General features: G+C 38.2%; 1 protein-coding gene across 1 annotated transcript in view; it reads left to right on the top strand.

Moving 5' to 3' along the window:
• Positions 1-23,040, top strand: part of LOC311290409 (inactive phospholipase C-like protein 2) — a 68,962-nt gene that overhangs the window by 30,955 nt on the left and 14,967 nt on the right. The window contains exon 2 of the mRNA XM_084408865.1: positions 15,147-17,636. Within this exon, the coding sequence (XP_084264991.1) occupies positions 15,147-17,636 (2,490 nt within the window). The remainder of the gene's footprint in view (positions 1-15,146; positions 17,637-23,040) is intronic.

The following is a 23,040-nucleotide window of genomic DNA, read 5'->3' as shown; positions in this document are numbered from 1 at the left end:
ATTTTGCTCGAAATGCAGCTGTTCGCTTGCTGTTCAAATCTGATGGTTAAAGGATTAGATCACCCCAAAATGAAAATTTCCTAATAATTTACTCACCCCAATGCCATCCAAGATATCCATGTTTTTCTTTCCTCAGTGGGAGAGAAATTATGTTTTTTGAGGAAAACATTTCTGGATTTTTCTTCTGACAATGGACTTCATTGGTTACCATCGTTTTTAAGTCCAAATCAATGCAGTTTCAAAAGTCTTTGAAGTGTTTAAACGGGCTGTACGCGATCACAGCTGAAGAAGAGGTTGTTATCTAGCGAACCGATAGGTCATTTAAAAAAAATAAATAATAATTTATAGACTTTTTACCTTCAATAGTTCAGATTGAGCTGATCAACAAACGGACAGGGAACTACGTCTACACGTTGAAAGGTCACGCCGGCGCCGGCAGAAGTACCGCCCCACTGTTTACAATGCGACCGTACGTAGGAGGATAGTTCAAATAGTATTGTTTGCTATTATATATATAGTAATAGTATTCAGTGAATATGAATATGAATAGTATATGAATAACATTCTGATGAATATGAATAGTAGTTCAAATAGTATTGCCGGCGCCGGCGTGACCTTTCAACGTGATGACGTAGTTCCCTGTCCGTTTGTTGATCAGCTCGATCCGAACTATTGAAGGTAAAAAGTCTATAAATGATATATATTTTTTTAATATGACCTATCGTTTCGCTAGATAACAACCTCTTCTTCAGCTGTGATCGCGTACAGCCCGTTTAAACACTTCAAAGACTTTTGAAACTGCATTGATTTGGACTTAAAAACGATGGTAACCAATGAAGTCCATTGTTAGAAGAAAAATCCAGAAATGTTTTCCTCAAAAAACATAATTTCTCTCCCACTGAGGAAAGAAAGACATGGATATCTTGGATGGCATTGGGGTGAGTAAATTATTAGGAAATTTTCATTTTGGGGTGAACTAATCCTTTAATCTTATTGTACATGCATAGTAGGGCTGAACGATATATCGTTATCGTATCTATATCGAGATATGAACTTTCAAGATATTACTATCAAAAAAACAACAACGATATAGACGATATAGATTTCCCCTCTCTGCGCTCGCCCTGCATACAACTCTGGCAGTCACAACAAACATCAGTTTTGCAAGAGCCCTTGAATGCACCGCTAAAGCCAGCGCGCACACACTACCAGGGACGTGGGAACTATATTGTGAGAGGGGGGGGCGGCGTTTCCATGGTGACGCGTCATTGCTTGTCACGTGACACACCGCAGCAGCAACAGCGCTGAATGAATGATGATCTGCTTTTATGTCATTTTTCCTTTTTTATTCAGAATATTCACAAATGTGTTAGCTATGGCATGAAATATCTGATATTCCGATTGCCAAATACATTCAAGTGGAAGTATATTGTTGTTTAAACACCTTTATAACGATCGCGTTAGTTGAGCTGTATGCGCGATGGGCGCCGCCGTGTTAGTTTGTGCCGCAGACGCAGTTCAGAGAATCGGATCTGTTAGATTTACAACCTCTATGTTTACAACACGTGAATTCATCCACTTCTCCCGAAATACTTAAAAGTAAGTGGCTGGTGAACTGGGAATAGAATAGAGTAAACACTGAAGTTACTTACACAATGTGTATCTGATATGAATAAAACGTGTCGAATTATAATGGAAAGGATTATTATTACCTCTTCCATAGACATCAGTGTGTATTTTACAAACTCTAAATGTATTGTTTTTTTAGTACTTACGTAGTCATATCGTATTGTATCGATATCGAGATATCTGGCATGAAAATCGAGATATGAAATTTTGTCCATATCGTTCAGCCCTAATGCATAGACATACTAGCATATGTGAATTTGTTTGAATGCTATATCCAGATCCAGAATACTGCTGAGGGTATCCATGAATCCTTAGTCAGTGCTAACCTGGGTTCTCCTTCAGTCCGGCCTTCATATGTTGCTGTAATGGAAACTGTGAAAACTGAATTCAGGTCAGATAGACTTTGCGCTGTTTGTTCACTTGCGTCGACACCTTGGGAAACAAGGTGAGAAGAGTTGTTTCCACAGAGGTACTTACCTAGCATCCACTCTTTATTCTCCCAAAGGAAGTAGCAAGTACGTGCAGGGCTATCCAGCGTCCTACTTCCACAGGGTATGTGGCCTTGATATGTGACGACAGTGCATTCTGGGTAATCAGCAGGTCACCTTTACTGTATGTGGATGCTGAGCGGTTTAAAGATAATTAACACACGTCCTCCTGTATCTCCTTTAAGCGGTCAAATTCTCAGATGTGTGTTATGATGTGATTTAAGATTCTTCATAATCTTTATAGTCTAATTTACTGAAGTCTATAATAAAGTCTACAATACTAAATTGGAAATTATTTTAGACAGTGGTATTGTTGTGATTGGTTGTCACGTCACCGCTGATGTTGTGATTTTTGGATCACACGTCACTTAAGGTGTGGTCATGAGTACATCAGATGACCACTTCCCCTGCTCTCTTAGTTCGGGGCACCAGTCAAGGACTTTTACCTTGGCAGTTACTTTGAGAACACTCCCAACAGGAGGCTGTTCAATCATTTAGAATTAGGGTAAACTGGAGAGAGTTGGTCAGCTGATTTATCTGAAAGATTGGTGAGATATTGTTAACTTGTAGAGCCTCTTTCTGTATTATCAACACAAGGAAGACACTAGTGTAATACATTTTATTACACAGCTACAAAATGAATACCATGAATGATAAAGCAATAAAGTGCATAACACATTCAATACAAGTGATTAGGTTGAGTGTGGCTATGGAAGTTACATTATCTTATGGAAAGATAAACTTTTGTTTCTTTGAAACTAATAAGGTGAAGAACTTATTGTGCATCAAACAAATTATTGAAAGAGTAATTTTGTTATTAACTAGCATCAGCTATATTTCCTCCAATGTAAATGATAAAATCATATAATACTGATAATATACAACAATGCCAATGTCTCTGGAAAGAGGTTTGGTAAAGTGATATTTACGTTCCACGTGGTCGACTGAGCAGTCAGATGGCAGTGACGTCTTCCACTGCTTGTGCTGGGTGATAGGGTTGGGCCGATAGACGATGCCATCGGCCATCGCGATGGCTGACAGATATCACGATGTTGAGCTGGCATCGCTCAATTTTTTTGCCTGTCACAGGCCAAAACCTTAGGAATTAGTCTCTAGATGGGTGAAGGGCAGAAACTGCATGTGGACCAATGAGAAGTCCTATCCTTCCCGGGCTTAGTACCAGAGGTCTTCTTCTTGCCCTCTTAGAGGTGTTTGGCTGTTGTCCTAGCATAGCGTTGGACCGTTTGTTTGTGTTAGTCCACCAAGATGCAATCAAAATGTAGCAAACCTTTGTCCACTGTTACGGACAGAGGGGCCTGGCCCTAAACTGGGTCCTGGAATGTGCCTCTTCACCACAGCTTAAAAAAAAATGGTTAGATGATCAATTTGTTTTATTTTTTGCGTCATCAATAAATGGTTAAAATCTGTTAAAATCTTTAGAAATAGCACACAACAATGCCATTACACCACTATGCTTTTAATAGGAAACCACAATGTTAATGGTAAAGTGACTTAATATTTGAATGTGTTGTTTGCATAAATTATTGAACGTTTATTAATTGTTATTTTGTCAAAAAAAGCAAAACAGAAATAGAACAATACAAATAATCCCCCCCCCCCAGCTTTAAATTATATTCTTCAAAACAAGCTCTCTCACAATCCTGCTCAAATGCTTTGGTTTATAGGAAGAAGGGGTACATGGAAAAATAGATAGTGAAAACCTTTTAGATTTTACAGTTCAGGCTTCTGGATATGTTCATGCAGAAATAGTTCAGATCTCAAGAACAGCTCTTTTAAGCTCTGTGGAACATCAGCAGGTACAAAAGTACAGCGACATCAAACGGCAAGCGCACACTGCGCAATCAAGACAACAGAGTGCAGTGCCAGTTTGCATAGTGCATCTGTCAAATCAGAGTCAAGTTGGGTTTATTCTTTGCTCCTCTGCGTTGAACAGAAACCAAATACTGTAGCCTTTGCATTTTGGCAGCAAGACAAAGAAAAAGCCTTTTTTTGCTTTGAGGTCTGAAGTTCTGGTCCATTGGAGCGTCAGGAGAGATCCAAAGGCTCAGAGGTGCTCAGTGGGCTGAGCAGCTTTATAGCGGTGCACCCATGCTGGATGTATTTATAGCAGTGTGTGGGTTATGCCATTGCAGGGGCCTGTGTCACATGCCAGAGGAACCCTCATGTAGCAGAACCAAGCCAAGACTTCTGTGCTAAATAAAGAGATGCTTATATTCACACTCTTACAAAAACACAGAGACTCTGTCTGTCTATCTATCTATCTATCTATCTATCTATCTATCTATCTATCTATCTATCTATCTGTCTGTCTGTCTGTCTGTCTGCCTGTTTATCTATCTTTTCAAAAGCAAATCACACATCAAGGAAGAGATCATTTGACCATTAAAAAAAACAAAAAAACAGTGACACTGATTATTTAAAGAGCACCTATTGTGCCCCTTTTTACAAGATGTAAAATAAGTCTCTTATGTCCCCAGAGTGTGTATGTGAAGTTTTAGCTCAAAATAGCCCACAGATATATTTTTTTACAGCATGTTAAAATGGCCATTTTTGGGGGGTGAGCAAAAACGCGCCATTTTTTTGTGTGTCCCTTTAAATGCATATAAGCTGGTGCCTCCTGCCCCCTTTCAAGAAGAGGGCGGAGCTTCAAGAGCTCGTGCTCCGTCAAAACAATCTCATCTCATGGAATGAAAATATCAGAACAGAAACTTAGTAGCGGTGTCTAGTTCGTAGATAGATAGAACAGGTATAGTTTAGTTTAATTACGGTTATAACTTATTTGTCATCTTGCTTTTATCCACTATTAGAACAAGCCTGTTGTAGCGGACCTCGTCCGAATGATGGCCAAAAATGTAGGCTACTGATGAGTTTTATGAAGTTTATTGTACTTCACACACAAGATGAAGCATTTGTTTTAGTCCAGAAAATCACCGTAAGAGCTGAGTAAAACAGTACAAGAAGTGCGCATTAAAGTCTTATCCATAAACTCTCTCTCTCTCTCTCTCCCTTGCATTATCATCAACATAAACAGCGAATTACACAAAAACACTCATTACAACTAACAGTAAACAAATCTATACAGACTTTTTCAGTGGGTGCTTAATAAACTGGTAAACTTTATATACGTAAAACAACTCCTATGAACTTTAATAAAGTGCGTGCTCTCCCTTTCATTACTGCCGTGACCAGTATTGCTCCGAATCTGTAAGCTGGATCACGAACACAACAGTTGGTACGGATCCATCCTCGAGTAACAACTTTTTAGCAAAGGCTGCTTTGTACTGGCCCTCGTTCACAAAGCAGTCTGGTGTAAAATGATTCGTGATCGCAAACATCGAAAATGATCGCAAACATAAACACATTTAGGTAGATTGGGGGACGCATTCCCTTCAAAAACAAAAGTAATCCACTGCGTCTTCAGCGGCTCTGACGTCAGGAGTAAATGTCGACTGCTATGTTCATTCTTACATCCAACAACAAAACACCTCAATCGCTTAGGAGACATTCTTGTCTACAGCTGCTCCGGCGTCGAAACAATGGCGGACTGTGTACAGTTCACTCAGGGCGGGTCTATGCTAATACGGTAGTGTCCGTCAACAGTCGTGGGAGGGACTTGTACAAAAGGATGTCACATTGCCCACAATCTGAAAACGGCTTATTCTGAGACAGTGCTTATGATTTATGCAGATTTGAAAAAAAGCATGGTGGATTTTTATCATTATAGGGTGGTTGCGTACACACACTGCCAACACACATTTATTTATTATTAATTTTGCATAATAGGTGCCCTTTAAATCAATATTGATTTATTCTAAATAAAATAGACACACTGTCAACAATTGGAAGGTATGAGGACGTGAGTTTCCTACTCATATATGCACTTTCAGATTGTATTGTATTTTCAGAAAGTTTTGGAATATTTTTCCTCTCCCCAAATTTGTCACTACCGAAACACAATAATAAATAATTTAATAAGAAGTGTTTCTTATTCTATTATTCTATTTCTAAAAAAGATGTGTTTTTAGTCTAGATTTGAACTGACAGAGTGTGTCTGCTTCCCGGACAATGTTAGGAAGACTGTTCCAGAGTTTATGGTGCTAAATAGGAAAAGGATCTACCGCAAGCATTTTGATTTTGATATTCTAGGTATTATCAACTGGCCAGAATTTTGAGATCGCAATAGACGTGAAGGACTATAATGCGTTAAGAGCTCGCTCAAGTACTAGGGAGCAAAACCATTTAGTGCTTTGTAAGTAATCAGCAATCATTTAAAATTTATACAATGTTTAATAGGGAGCCAATGCAGTGTTGACAGAACTGGGCTAATATGGTCATACTTCCTGGTTCTGGTAAGAACTCTAGCTGCTGCATTTTGGACCAGCTGTAGTTTGTTTATTTAGCGTGCAGGGCAACCACCCATAATAGCATTACAGTAATCTAGCCTTAATGTCATGAACGCTTGAACTAATTGTTCCGCATTTGTCATTGAGAGCATATGACGTAATTTGGATATATTTTTAAGATGGAAGAATGTGGTTTTACAGATTCTTCAAATGAAAGATTGGTGAATATAAGTGGAGAATGAGTTTTATTTATATATATATATATATATATATGTATGTATATATATGTGTGTGTGTGTGTGTGTGTGTGTGTGTGTGTATATATATATATATATATATATATATATATATATATATATATATATATATATACACACACACACACACACACACACACACACACACACACACACACACAGTTGTTAATAAGAATTATGTATTAAACACAGGATAATAAATCAACATTTTCAGTGCTTGACATCAATTCCATTCCCTCTCTGTAACTCCCCCCGTGTTCTCTTTCACTCACTCTGGCTCTTTGTTCCCCTCTTTCTTTCAGTCGGTTGGTCTGCAGTCTGAGATTGTGTTTCGTTTCCTCAGTCTGTAATTTTAGCTGAGTGAGTTTGCTAAAACTGGCTCTCTTACATTTTTTAAATACACACGAACTTGAGAACACAATGTGCGGTCGCATACATAGGCAGATTACACAGACAGAAGGGAACTGGTTAGTTCATTAGACAAACCACTACTAAATACAATTACAAATAATAACTGCGTGTCTCTTTAGTACTGTATACAGCAAGTAAAGTTCACACTTGCATGTGTTTTAATAAATGTCTGATAGATTGAGTGGTCTGTGTGCACACATATGGGTGTAAGCAAGTAGTAGCATATTGCCTTTACAAAATGACAGCAACAGCAATATGATACAATAATAATTCATTACATTTATTTAGCTCTTTTCTCTGTACTCAAAGCACTTTACATATGGAAGGGGGAATATCCTCAACCACCACCAATGAGCAGCATCATACTGGATGATGCGACGGCAGCCATATTGCACCAGAACACCCGCCACACACCAGCTTATTATTGGAGAGGAGACAGAGTGATGAAGCCAATCAGTATATATGGCGACGATTAGGAGACCATGATGGACAGAGGCCATTGGGCAAATTTGGCCAGGATGCCGGGATTTTTTGTGACCACAGAGAGTCGGGACCTCGGTTTAATGTCTCATCCGAAGGACGGTGCTCTTTGACAGTATAGTGTCCCCATCACTTTACTGGGGCGTTAGGACCCACACAGACCACAGGGTGAGCACCCCTGCTGGCCTCACTAACACCTCTTCCAGCATCAACCTGGTTTTCCAATGATGGCCATATGCTGGCCATATCAGTGTTCTTCAAAATTTATTTGTTACGTTTATTGTTAATATTAGAAAAATGTTCTGCCATATAATATAGTTAATTACTCTGTTCACTGTAGGCTCTATGTGGTTGCCAAGAAACATAAAAATCTGGTACATTTGAATTGAATTATTTCAGCCCCAAATACAATGTCAGAACAGAACCATATGTTTTATATGCATTGAGTGTTGGAAAACTGAATTTTTTTTCTTTTTTTATAAAGTTTTAGTATAGCTTTCATGTAGCTCAAACATAATGACACTATGCAAAGGTCATGGGTTTGATTCCCAGAAAATGCATGAAGTGATAAAAATGAATACCTTGAATACACTTTAAGTCACTTTGGATGAAAGCATCTGCCAAATGCATAAATGCTTTATGCAATGTAAATGTCAGGTCAAACCCAATACCATGAAAAGCTTTCAGAAGTGACACATTATAAGGCAAACCCACGCAACGAGACCATGCTTAGATCCATTTATACAGACCAAACCAGACCATTTATTTGCCTCCTGAGGAGGGATTGCATCATAATGCATATACTGTATGAGTTCAGACCTTCTGACCAATCAGAAGAAACCAATATATTGTACTGATAGTCTCTAACAAGTTTTCACCATTAATAAAGTGGAATGACCTGTCATAAGTGCTGATGGACTTAAGCATAACATAACCATATTCTATAGGTAATTACTGATTCAGAACAGGTGCCCAGTTTATTTGTGTTAACTTAATTCCAAAGCATTACAGAATGAACAGCTAATTAATGCACTGCTAAACTGAATGATTAAGTAGTTTTTACTTAATTGGCAATGAAAAGAGAAATTTCACAGAATGTTGTGGGGGGAGCAAGTATGTTCTAGTTATATCAGCTGTCTAAACCAAACATGTCAGTGAAACATCTGTATCTAATGGAGGAAAATAGGAGAGAGAGGAAAGAGAGTTGAAATACACCATGTTGAGAGACAGAGATCTGTTAAAGGATTTATATTATGAGTTGAATGAGTAATATGCATTGCCTATACCTCTGCAGAAACCTTGAGCGCAACCTGCATTGCAGCTGAGCTGACAGAGAAAAATCACACTCACACACTCTAAACATACACAAAGACTGACTGATTTACAGGCACTGAGACATACACTGAGACATAATTTCAGGGCGTGCACATACATTAATGCTCGTACACATTCATTTAAGCTGGTATGAGCAGTGAAGTATCACAGGCAGCGCTCTAATTGGTCCCTTTGGAGTAGATACACGCCCAAGCTGGAAAAAATATAAAAATAATCCCAAAAACATGAGCTGAGTGCAAGGCAGATAACACCAGGGAGACCCTTCCTGTTCTCTTCAACATACACATGCATGTATGCTTAGTTATGTGAATGTGTTTTAATAGTCTTTAATGTTTTTCAGTCTGAGCAGATCCTACGCAGGGGTCAGCAGTTATATGAAGTCTTCTGATTTTTGTGTTTGTAACATTACCAATACCATTTCAAAGCGCAGACGTCAAAATTGCTTATGCTTTCATGTACCTGTATGTTTTATCTTCTTTTTTCAACAGCATGATAAATTAACCTCTTTGAACTTTATCGTTATATGTGTGTCCTTTGCGGTGATTTAAATCAAACGCGCGAAGTAATACCATTCGCCGTCTGTTTTATTTTTAATCATCGGCAGTATTCATCAAAAACGCAGCAGATATAATTTTTTATATTAACCTTTGTATGCTAAAATATCAATCCAAACTAAACATACGTTGCTCAAAGGTTGAGTTTTCATTTCCTCACAATTTGTCACCTATATTTCATTTAAGTATCAACTTTGTCTTAGATTTTCCATTAAAATTCCCAGTTGTAAGTGTATAGAGCCATACGATTTGAAGAAAAATAAAATTTAAAAGGCATAACTCAAATAATTTTGTTTTAGATTTTTTAAAAATATTTTTATACTTATTAAATATTTTATATATTTTAATCTGAGCACAGTGTCTTCTCTCTAAAGCACTACAAAAAAAAATAATAATAATCAGCAATTTTCATCTCGATTTCCAGCAGAACTATTTTGCTTGTTTTGAGCATAAACTTCACTAAATTTAGCTAGATCTATGCTTAAAATATATATAAACATATATATGTAAACAGGATAAGAAAAAGTAAACTTTATTCACATATTCTCAAAAAATCTCAATTTTGCTTCTCAAGTAAAATGATCTTGTTTTAAAGGGATAGTTTACCCAAAAATGAAGATTCTGTCATCATTTACTCACCGTCTAGTTGTTACAAACCTGTATGAGTTTCTTTCTTCTGTTGAACACAAAAGAAGATATTTTGAAGAATAACCAGTTGACAGTAGCCTGGCTAACGTCAGACCACTTTCTCTTTGAGACGTGGTCTGGGAACTACATGTTCATTTTCTCGTATTTGAGGCGTGGTTTACGAATGCCCAGAGACGTTTATTGGGCGCTACAAATGTCTATCAAATGCGCCTCTACGTAGCTCATAGCCAATCGTTTCAATTATACCAGATGATGTATGTAGAGCGACAGATATTCAACGAAGAAGACGACGATGGGTCAGAGATTTATGTGTAGGCTACATGGTACACCAGAGTCCTGCACGGGTCCGATTTTGTAAATCCGCACCCGCCCGTACCCGCAGTGCTTAAAACAGCACCCGACCAGTTTTCCGACAGCAGCACTAATTAAAATCTTCACCCGACCCGCACCCGAAATAAAATCAGTTTAGACAATCACATTATAGACACACTTACAAAAATGTTTATTGCCAGGTCATACAGAAGTTATTACACGACAATTAACACAAGGACAACTTCAGCCGAAGCTGTCAAAAGGCCGGTACATGAAGAACATGACTAACGTTACCACAAAACTGAGTAGCCTAATAACAGACGCGGCTACAACACTATATCTGCCACGCAATTTCGTCTAGCCTACATCTGACAATTCTGGGTTCAAACACGCCCTGCACACCACACATACTTAACAGTGTTAAATATGAAAAATACTGTTCGATAGAACTGCTTTGTTACCACAGTTTCTGCGTGCTTCCTCAGGGATGAAGTTCCACATTTGCGGCTATCCAACACGAAAATGTTTGCAGCAAAGCCTTTCACAATATTTTCTTCAGATAACTCCAAATTTCTCCCACACACTGGACTTGATTTTTGATGACGTATTGTCGACAACTTTACAATCTCCACTAGCTATTCTTTTCTTCAACTCCTCAGCATCCATCTCGACGACTGCAAGCAGATCGCGCGCGCGCAGTTATGATGAATTTTTAAAAGTGAAAGTAGCCTAGGTAACGTTATAGATCCTGGGAGGGCGTGGTAAATAATAAACTGATGTGGATTTTAAATTATTTTCTCAACTTGAAATACAGGCATATTTTTGTAGATGTGTTCCTAAAAATATGCATATATTTTTACGTCTGTCATGTTGGAGCCATATATAAACAAACTGCTTCGGTGTGTCGCATAGATGTCGTCATCGTCTTGCTGCTCCCTCCCCGTTCTGTGATTGGTTCCCTAGCTGAGGGGAAAATCTGGTCCATGGTATCCAGACTGCCTAGCAGCGTGAATAAAATCGCGCTGAGCATGGGGAAACCCAGGCTAAGTTGACAGTAGCCATTGTCTTCATTAGTATTCAACATTCTTCAAAATTTCTTCTTTTGTGTTCAACAGAAGAAAGAAACTCATATAGGTTTGAAACAACATAATGTTGAGTAAATGATGACAAAATCTTCATTTGTCAACTGTCCCTTTAAGGAGTTATATATTTACTTTATTGACTGGACAGCAAGAGACAATACTGATTAAGTTACCATTTAATGTTACTGCTTTCTAGGAGAAATAATTAAGATGTTAGAGATCTCAGTCATGTTTTTTCTTTCCTATAGGCACATATAAGGAGGAACAGACTATTTGATAAGGATATGTTTGTGTATTTCTTTAACAGACAGGATGACACTTTGACTAGTGTAAATAGCTGTGAGTGAAGACAGTTGTGCTCCTTCTCATGTCTCGTATGGTTGGCTTTGTGTAGATGTATGTTCTGTTATCCTTTTAAATGACAAAGGTCAGGGACCAATCATTCTGTGTCAACCTGGTGCACTCTGACCCTTAAGTGCACTCTGACCCTTCTCTGTTACTCCTCGTCACATGGAGACACATTCAAACATGCGCTGACATTGCCATTCTCTCTCAGGAGCAGTCTGAATGCAGACAACCTTCAGCAGTTCAGTGCAAACACAGCTGTGTTATGAAACAAGGCTAACGTGCAGACGACCCTCACGGATCTGCTCCCAATAGCATGCACATGGCTTGGTGATATGACTTCCTGTGCAGTGATGTCCAAATAATCCAAGTGCCCAAATAAGCTTAGAATTTTCCAGGAAATGAAATACAAGCCTCTGTGCTTGGTAGTTGCCTGGTACTTGTCTGGCCTTTATTTAGCTAATTTAATCCGCTTTCTAGCACAATTCATTACAAGCCTGTTTGAATATATATACTAAATACAGATACATTACTTGAAGTGTTGGATGTTAAAGTCGTTTGTTTGACTGTTTCGAGTGTTTGTTTGAGCCAGCCTAATTAATGGTGGGATTTCGGGACGGGACTATCTTTTTTAAATAATAAAATAAAATAAATATAAAGCTTATATAAAAATAAACAGCCAATATGATAAAATATATTCAGTGGTGCAAATTCTCATCTAATCTCATCTATGCAAAACGTGCTTCATTTCAAAATGTCGGACATTGTTGAAAGTAATGATAACTTGCAGTTCAGTAAGCTCTCGCAGTACTTTTGATGTCATACACCGATTCATTAAAAGAATCAGTTTATAAGAATAACTTATAGTTTATATCAGTTTATAACCATAACTATTTTGGTTGCACAGCATGTTTTTGATTCACTTAATTGAACTGGCTCATGAGAGTCATTTGGTTGTTTAGTTCTCTAGCATTCAATAAAAATAAATCATTTTGTGGCTAAATGTACAATTTTTTCTCATTCAATTCAGAATGCAAACTTGCATTAAATGCTCAGGTAAAATACAATTTATTTTACTGTTGCACCGTGGTTTCAACAGAGCCAATGAAAAGCAATTCAGGGAAGACTGTACTAGGTAGTCTGTAGGGAAATGGGTTTGGGCAGCTCACTCCTTCGATGTGTTATGGTCCAAGATGGAAAAAAGAAAAAAAAGATCTCTACCACTGGGAATAAATATTAAATAAACAGAAAAATAATAATAATAAAAAGGTTCACACATATCCACAATACACAGTTTCATATAGGAAAACAACGGGTTGAATTATTTGCGTCACCATAATTGCACACGGCCTACCAAGCCACAATGAGTGAAGCTTCCTCTTTTATACTGTTGGCTCCTCCCCTATTGGAGTCAACCATTTAAAAAAAAACTAGGGGGAGTATGAAAGTTTTCAGTGCTCAACTAACTGGTAATTATACTTGAAAGTATACGTATGCATGTGTATGCGATGTGAGTTCATTGTAGCGGTGCGATGAGTGTATTGGAGTGTATTGTACAAACTCGTGTGTACCCGGACCATAGTGGTAACAGAGGAGAGGCAAATTAAAATGTGTGTGTCTGTGTGTCAGAGCCAGCGCCATCCTGCCGCCAGATCAGGTCTCCCTCTTCACATAGTCTCAAAGTTACTGGACAAACTTCCACAACACTCTTTTATTTAATGCAGCCTTTAAACAGTGTAGTGTGACGTTTGTGCATGCTTTTGTACATGTGTGCCTAGAGTATGTGATGCTCAGCTGTCATAACAGTCCTCTTCATCACAGGTTGGTTGATGTGATATGAGCTTGATACGGTTTTGATCCAGCTAAAGACTCCCCTGGTATTTCTCCCTGCTTGTGGTTTGACTTGGAAAGACTCCAGTCCAGAGTAGGAGTTCATATTTAGATAAAGTAATCAGATCTATTTTTATGTTTTTCTTTGGCAGTTAACATATTCATATCTCTGATCTTCTGTGTATGCATGCTCTTTTTGCTTGTTTGAGATTGGCAGTGTCTGGATGTGTTATAGACACATTAATGCTGTGTGTGTGTATATATATATATATATTTATATATATATATATATATATATATATATATATATATATATATATATAAATAAATAAACATAGTTTTTTTATTGTTGAAGAAAACAACTTTTGATCTTTGATAGTTTAAATATCACTGCACTCTATATTTCTTTCTTAAATGTGTCTTAAAGCATGAATGTATGTGTAGGTGTACTGTTTTCTTAAAAAGGGCAGCCAATGGTTGTTATCAGAGGTTATATGTTAAAAGCGTTATTTAAGTGTCTTTTCAACCATTGACTGCTCTTTCCGATCGGTTTTATATTGATTGCTGTGTGATAGATTACATTGACCTGTGTGGTAAAATGGGTACTTTGGATTTCTAGCCTAGGTGGGTTTAGATGGCATTTTATGTTAGTTTCCTTACATTTCTTCCAGGCCATAGCTTTCCTTTTCTACTTTGATACATGTCTGCCCTAAAGTATATAGTTGTAAATTTGTCAACATTTTATTGCCTAATGTCATTGATTTGCAACTGAATTCCACCTTAGGGATCACTACTGTCTATATCTGTCTATATCTTTCCTGGAAAAGATAGCGTGTAATTGCTCTATGCAAGGGTTGTCACAATCTCGAAAATTCAGTAAAGTTGATTCCTGTGAAATGTTCTGATATTCATTATCAACATATCAATACCTCAGCGATATTCAGTACTCAACTAATGTGACATTAATGTGATAGGGATGAATGACTCTAACTTTAATTTAATTAGTGGAATTTAAATAAATATGAATAAATTCAATTACAACAATGACAATTTCCCAGTTAAGTAAACATTGCATCCTGTTCAATTCAATTAATTAATCAATTATTCAGCCAGTAAAAAAGGACAAATAAAAGGTGCAGTGATTAGTTTTATTTTTTTAGTCAATTGTTGATTAGCCTATGTAATTGGTAAATAGGAAGAGATTTATTTTGAGTGATCATTTATTTAAAAAAATTTCATTATGATGTTATTGTAAAATAATTCTTGCTCTTTTCACCTTTGTCCCCAGCATTGTAAATCATTAGCATGTTCTGTAGACTTTGATAATGGAAAAAAACATTATATGGATGTTTCCTTTTTAGATTGTCTATGTCAACTATAATCAGCAGTTTTCTTTGTGCTCTTTCTGCAGGATGTTTCAAAGCAGAGGCAGGCAAGGAAGAAGACTGTCTCGTTCAGCTCTATGCCAAGTGACCGCAAGATGAACAGCACAGCTGCCTGCATGGCCTTCATGATGGAAGGCTGTGAGATGAAGAAAGTTCGCTCCAATTCTCGCATGTACAATCGTTACTTCCTATTGGACCCTGACATGCGCTGGCTCCGCTGGGAGCCATCGAAGAAAGACTCGGAGAAAGCCAAGCTTGAGATCAAAAGCATCAAAGAAGTTCGATTGGGAAAGAAAACACCCGTCCTACGCAGCAACGGCCTTTCAGATCAGTTCCCAGATGAGTGTGCATTCTCAATTATATATGGAGACAACTACGAGTCCCTGGATCTGGTCGCAAGCACGGCAGAAGTGGTTAGCACCTGGGTGATGGGACTACGGTACCTGGTCTCATATGGGCGGCACATGGTGGGCGTAGTCGAACCCAATCAACCTAGTGTAAGAACATCCTGGATTGGGTCAGTGTTCGAGCTAGCTGATCCAGAAAGGCAAGGACACATTGACTTATTCCGGGCCACCCAAATCATCAAGGGTCTCAATCCTGGCATGAGGGAGTCTCGCATTGAACTGAAATTCAAAGAGCTACAAAAAGCCAAGGACTGCTATGGTGAAGGCATTGATTTAGACACGTTTGTAGAAGCCTACTGTGAACTATGTACACGCCCTGAGATCTTTTTCTTGCTGGTGCAGTTCTCCAGCAACAAAGAGTACCTGGACTCCAAAGACTTGATGCTCTTTGTGGAGGTAGAGCAGGGAGTGGAGGGAGTCACAGAGGAAATGTGTCGGGAGATTGTGCACAAGTATGAACCCTCCGCTGAAGGACGTAACAATGGCTACTTGTCCATAGATGGCTTCACACACTACCTCCTGTCATCCGAGTGCCACATTTTTGATCCGCAGCACAAGCATGTTTGTCAGGATATGACGCAGCCCCTTTCACACTACTACATCAACTCTTCCCACAACGCCTCACTTTTGGAAGATCACTATTGGGGCTCATCGGACCTCAGCAGCTACGTTAGGGCGCTACGCATGGGTTGTCGAAGCATAGAGGTCGTAGTCTGGGATGGCCCTGACTGTGAGCCCGTAGTCTATGTTGGTAGCTCTGTTGCATCCCAGCTGGCCTTCTGTAAAGTTCTAGATGTCATTAACCAATATGCTTTCGAGAGTTCAGAGTATCCACTAATCCTCTGTCTTGTCACACACTGCAGTGTTCCCCAACAGAGGGCCCTGGCTCAACACTTAAAGAAGATTCTTGGAGACAAACTGCACATTGAACCTCCTAATATGGAGGACCATTACTTGCCCTCCCCTGAGAAACTCAAGGGAAAGATACTCATCAAAGGGAAGCGCCTGCCTACAGACTCTCAAGACTCTGAAGGGGAAGTCACGGATGAAGAAGAAGGCTTTGAGATGTCCAGGAGAATGATGGGTGGTGACGATAAGGATCAGCTCAACGGAATTGGCTGCAAACGACTGCGACTCTGCAAAGAACTTTCTGACCTAGTCACCCTCTGCAAGTCTGTACAGTTCCGTGACTTTGAGATGTCGAAACGGGAACAGAGGTATTGGGAGATTTGCTCCTTTAACGAGGTTGACGCCAACCACTTTGCCAATGAGTTTCCTGAGGACTTTGTCTCTTACAATAAGCGTTTTCTGTCACGGGTGTACCCAACACCCATGCGCATTGATGCTAGCAACATGAATCCACAGGACTTCTGGAAGTGTGGTTGCCAAATTGTGGCAATGAATTACCAGACTCCAGGTTTGATGATGGATTTGAACCTTGGCTGGTTTAGGCAAAATGGCAACTGTGGTTATGTCCTTCGTCCAGCAATAATGCGCGAGGAGGTGTCATATTTTAGTGCAAACGCTCGTGACTCGCTTCCTGGAGTCTCAGCCCAGCTCCTTCACATCAAGGTAATCAGCGGCCAAAACCTACCAAAGCCTCGAGGCTCTGCTGCTAAAGGTGATGTGGTAGAGCCATACATCTATGTGGAGATCCATGGAATTCCTGCAGACTGCACAGAACAACGCACAAAAACTGTCTCGCAAAATGGTGACAATCCGATTTTTGATGAAAGCTTCGAGTTCCAGATCAACCTTCCCGAATTGGCTGCTTTGCGTTTTGTTGTCCTTGATGATGACTACATTGGTGATGAATTTATTGGCCAGTACACCATTCCTTTTGAGTGCCTGCTTCCTGGCTACCGGCACGTACCACTGCAGTCACTTACAGGGGAGTTTTTGCCTAACACCACGTTGTTTGTTCACGTTGCCATTACAAACCGGCGGGGTGGGGGTAAGGCCCATAAGAGGGGTCTCTCTGTGAGAAAGGGCCGCAAAGCAAGAGAATACACCTCTACTAAGACCACAGGGATCAAAGTAGTAGATGAGCTCTTCAGGGCATCGACCCAGCCACTACGGGAAGCAACAGATCTACGGGAAAACGTTCAGGTAGGGTCTTTTCAGGCTCAATGTTTTTAAGATTTGGTTGTTGAGTCCGTTTGCTCTAAATCTTGAGTCTTTTGAGAAATTAATGTTCTGACAGCAAGCACTGATAGTGATATACAAGTATTAATGATTTTTATATCAGGACTCAGAAGTAATCAATAATAGTAGTGACTGTGGAGATTGTAGATTCACTCAATCCAAATGATAAATGTTGTGTCAAAGCACAAAATATATTTGGTATGAAAAGTAAAAAATTTGCTTGCAATGCCATTTGAATGTGTTACAATGAAAAAATACATAATTTCTCCCCTGTGGAATGGCATCAGCTGTCACTTTTAGTCTTGAAATCTGCCTTATTCAAGGAAGGTAAAGGAATGTAACGAGGATTATGACAACATGGTATTGAAAACATGCTCTTAAAATTACATGTGAAGTCAGGGACATTTAGAAAGTGAGAGAGTTAATGATGCAAGAAAGATCCAGAGTTGAAGCATTTGTTGTTGAGCTCATTAGTAATGCCCTTAAAACTGGATACCTGGTTTTCGTTTCTAAAGATGTTTTCACATCTTTCACAAAATGTGTTTTTACAGATGAGAGAACTCAGTGAGACTACAGATGTTTCTCAAATGCTAGAATGTTAATCATGCGTTGTCACTGAATACTATCGGAAGAGTAAAATTACAGGGTTATAAAGGCAATACATCATTCTAGTACATGTCATGAAAGATTGGGTGCAAGCTACAAATAATATTGATTTCAAATGACTCTTGCTCAGCAGAATTAACATGCTGTCCTCTAGCGCATGGTCCTAATTTAAGAAGACTAAAACCTCAAAGGACATCCCATTAGATGATTAGAGACAGAAAACATATGGCCAGGTTTAGCTGTCCTTCTGCTGTGGATCTCTCCCCTTGTCTTTAAATTTTTGCACGTATGTGTGTAATTGTGTTATTTAATTTGCCTGAATGCCTTTTGTGCTGTTCCTATATCACAGATCTGTGTTTTTGCATATTCTTATTTTCTTGCATTGTCCATTTCTCTGGTGTTCACAAGATGACTTAGGCCTAGGTTTTATAGTAAAATATATTTCTAGTCATTTACTTTGTGTAATTAAATCTTACATTTACATTTATTCATTTGGCAGAAACTTTTATCCACAGTGCAGTTAATGTGTCCATAATATCAGTTCTTGCATTCCCTGTAAACTGACCTCGTGACTTTGGCATTGCTAGCGCCATGATCTGCTGTATGAGTTGCAGCTGATATTGCATTGTGTATTTTTACATTTAGATTACCTTTGCCATAATCTTATGGTCATTTAAAGTGAATCTTTAAAAAAAACTAATAATTTAACAATGTAATACTGATAAGTATAATCTTTAGAAGATTTAAAAATTCATATACTTTTTTTGTATTTTACATTATAATGCTGTGATGCCTAGTTCACTTCAAGCATTTTAAACAAAGATTGACCCTAAGGGCAGCATATAAAAAGAAAACAAGTTCGGGCCCAGAATGGACCCCTGTGGAACCCCACTAAACAGCAAAAAAGTATATTTGAATTTATAACTTACCATTATCTAACTCTGCTATAACAATTGTATTTAAATTTTTTTTAAATGTGTGTGTGTGTGTGTATATATATATATATATATATATATATATATATATATATATATATACAGTATATACAGAAAATAGATATTTTACATGTATTTAATTTAGCTAATTAAATGATTTCCATTTGTTTGTTTAATTCAAAATTAAAGAAAGCCAGAATTTATCCTCATAAAAGTCACTGTGCAATTCAAACTGTGCAATTGCATCCGTTTCCTACTAGCCAGTTTCTCCACTGATTACTGATTGGAGAAACTGATGCATGTCCACTAATAAGTAGAGAAGAAGGGGGAGGGTGCAGGAAAAAACTCCTTTCATGCTCAAGTGTGCAAACAGTTAAAGGAAACACACTGAACAACGCCAGTCACTCACTGCAGAATGTGTGTAGGGTTTTAATGCTGCTATTAAGAATTCATGTGTTGTGTAACACTTTATTTAGTCCTGCTGTATCTTGGAATAAAATCAGGGAAGATGAGTGCAGAGCATCAGTATCAAGCGCCAAGTGATCCTGTTCTTGGCAGGATGTTATTCTGCTCAATCACTTATAAAGTTTCAACATCAAGCTGTCTGCTGCTGCTTCCTCTTTCTCCATGTTTCTCTCATACAGTTAAACAGCATGGTCTTCATGGTCTCCATGGTGCCATAGCAATCCCACAGGAAGCGTTGTTTGTGTAGAATGATCTGTCACTTCTGTGAACCGCTCTAATGAAACAGCAACTTCAGCACACAGAGGCTCACATAGACCAATGTGGATATGCAGATAATTAGATTATGCTTCTCTGGCATGGATACTTTTACGTTTTTGAAAGCACATCTTGAACTATTTTAGTCTTACAAAGCCATTTGTAATTATGGCTCCGGTCAATCATGACAAAGTAATCTTTCAGTGCAGACAAAAATTCCCTAGTCAGACTTATATTGCGACCATATTGAAGCCTGATCTAAATCTAAATCTGCTGCGCTTTAAATATGGACATATTGGCGTGCACATCGCTCAGTGTTTACTATGCACACTGTCATGAGTCAGCACTTTTTACTAGCATAACATCCTGTCTAAAGTTAACGTGCCTATTCTAGACTGAGCTTTATAATTGTGTCTAAAGCACAGAGCCAGTAAGTGCATGAATTAGTCTTGTGCTGCCGTATTTAATGGGTATATATGAGTATTTCATGACCATGGAGCGACAGCTTTATGCCTCAACGACAACAATAAATCACAGCTGTCTTAGCATGAGACCTTTAAGATCATCTGTAAAGTTTCGTGATAATGTACTTCTGCTTTAACTGGGAAAATTTTATTGCTTAAATGTTGCTATATAGCTAAACAGAAGTTGTTGTTTGTTTCATTGCAGCGTCAACTTAGAATTTTCTAAATTCTAAACCCATGTGATTTTCTTTCTTTCGTGAAATATCAGCTGATTAATTTAAAGGATCTGACTCGAAAGAACCATCTGTTCATGAATCAGACATTGCTAATTCTCTCTTAAACATATCAAGGAGAGCTAAGAGCAGATGTTTGTTTTTTATGTTATATGTTTATGTTGCTCCAGTCCCCCTTTTTTTAAATATTATTTGACCTGTCAAAAAAAGGTATTAATTTCGTGATTTCTTACCAATGTTTAAAAAGCGGAATTAAACAGTATTATGAATAAACTTAATTATTTATTCAGTTGTTTATTAGTTTTTTTCTCTTAATTTAAAATAAGAAATATTATATTAAAATTGGACTTTAAATTATTTTATTTTATTTTTTCATGTTTTTCCCCAGCGCCCCCTTGTGGCCCCAGATCCCAGTTTAAAACCCCCTGTTCAAGATTTCTACTTTTGTGTTCCATAAAAGAAAGTCACCTGAGTTTGGTACAGCAAGGGAAAAGCAGATTATGAATTTACTTACATTCACCTACAGTACATGTCATATTTGCTCAATTTACATTCACAATAGATATTTTAATGATTTTTGTCCTCTATTGGCTCACCTGCTAATTCAAATTCCAATGAATCCAAATTTGTTATTCATGATTTTGCATGTTCTCGATGACTTACATCAGGCTCAATTTGTACCCAGATCTATAGTCACAATAGTCTGTTTTTATACTATATTTTTGATCCATTTTCACATTATAGCTCAGCTTGCATGACCCCCACTCTTCCTGACCCATGCAAACACAAACACGCTTGTTTTCACAAACACAGGACGAAGTGTCTGGAACACATTATCCGAGCGTGTGCCGGAAGCGGCTCTTTCCCGCGCTCTCCTGGCCTGAGCCACGTTGTTTGTGTGTGAATTAAATTATGGAATTTTGATCATGCAGCAAAGAGTTCATTAAACTGAAAATAACAAAAATGAACGACTAATGGGGGGAAAAAAATAGAGCATTAGGCAGATAGAGCAGCTCTTCTTGTGTATATGTGTGGGTGGGTGTGTGAGACCGCTGATAGCTCTCTTTATAAGAACAAATTGTCCAAATCTGTTCCTAGACACCTATGTTTAAACACTCGACTAATTTCATAAGCATCAGTCTTAGTTATAAACATTTGTCATTTTGCGGCACAAGGTAGTAGGTGGGGGTTGTGTGTGTGAGCATATTTTGGTATTCCTGTGGGGACCTTTGTTCTGAAACTTTCCCAAGAGAATAGCAAATCTTGTTGAAAGCGTCTTGCGGGGGTCGGCTCCAAAGGGAAGACAGATTAATAAATGTGCTAAATATAAATTCACGTGTGTGAAAGACTATGTGACTACATGTGTCTGGATTAGAAATGGTTGTCGGCCTGACAATTGCTGAACATGAGACCAAAAGAGTGAGTTCTCCCTCAAAATGAAACGTCTGTCATCATTTACTCACCATCGTGTTGTTTCAAACCTGACTTGGACTTTTCTGTGGAACAAAAACATATATTTTGAAGAACCGTTTTTGTCCATACATTGGGGTCCAATGTTGTTTTAACCTCACCAGATTTCAAAATATCTTCTTTTGTATCGAATTGCGACTTTTCTGATAAGAATTGCAATTGCCATTTAAAATGCATTTTTTAAAGCTCCAAGTTTTCAGTGCTTGTTTGAGGGCTGAATAATTTGGTAAAAATTGTGTGATTACTCAGCAATATAACTAGTTACTAACTATTACTAGTGATAGCAGTAGTTGTTGAACTACAATATTGCTATTAAGAATTTCACTGTAAAATAAAAAGTCTTAAGGAAAATAATATAACAATAATGACAATAACAATAGTAATTACAATACTAATATTGATGGTTATATAGCTAATATAATAGTTTCTTCATTTTTAAAATGTTAAACCATCTAGCTTTTATTTTGTCGGAAAACCATTGGGAGATCTTAAAGCTTCTCTTTTTTTGATGGCAGCTGGTTTAAGTGCTTCTCATTTTCCCAAACGCAACCCAATAGAGACCCAAACAGCTGATGCAGAGATAAATTAGTGTGGAGCAGAATTTACTGAAACCACACCAGACATTGAAAACACCAGATCATGAGTTGCTCGTGTGTAAAAGGACGCAGTGCCACACTTCACTCTGAGACACAAAGCGCATATATTTAAGTTAATATCAGCCTTTGAGATCAGACGATCGCACTAAGCCATATCGCGATTTTGGTTTTAATCCGATTAATTGTGAAGCCCTAAGGTCTCTGTGTGTGTCAGGAGGCCAGGAAAACAGCATTGTTATGATCGGCGTCAAAAGCTTACAAGCAGCTGTCCACCCTCTCACTTGTGAATCAGAACACTTGCTTACTTGATACTCTTGTTAAAGGGTAACTCTCGTCAAAATGCA

The sequence above is a fragment of the Rutilus rutilus genome, assembly GCF_951802725.1.
Source record: "Rutilus rutilus genome assembly, chromosome: 1".
NCBI lineage: Eukaryota > Metazoa > Chordata > Actinopteri > Cypriniformes > Leuciscidae > Rutilus > Rutilus rutilus.
This window is presented reverse-complemented; position numbering and strand designations above follow the sequence as displayed.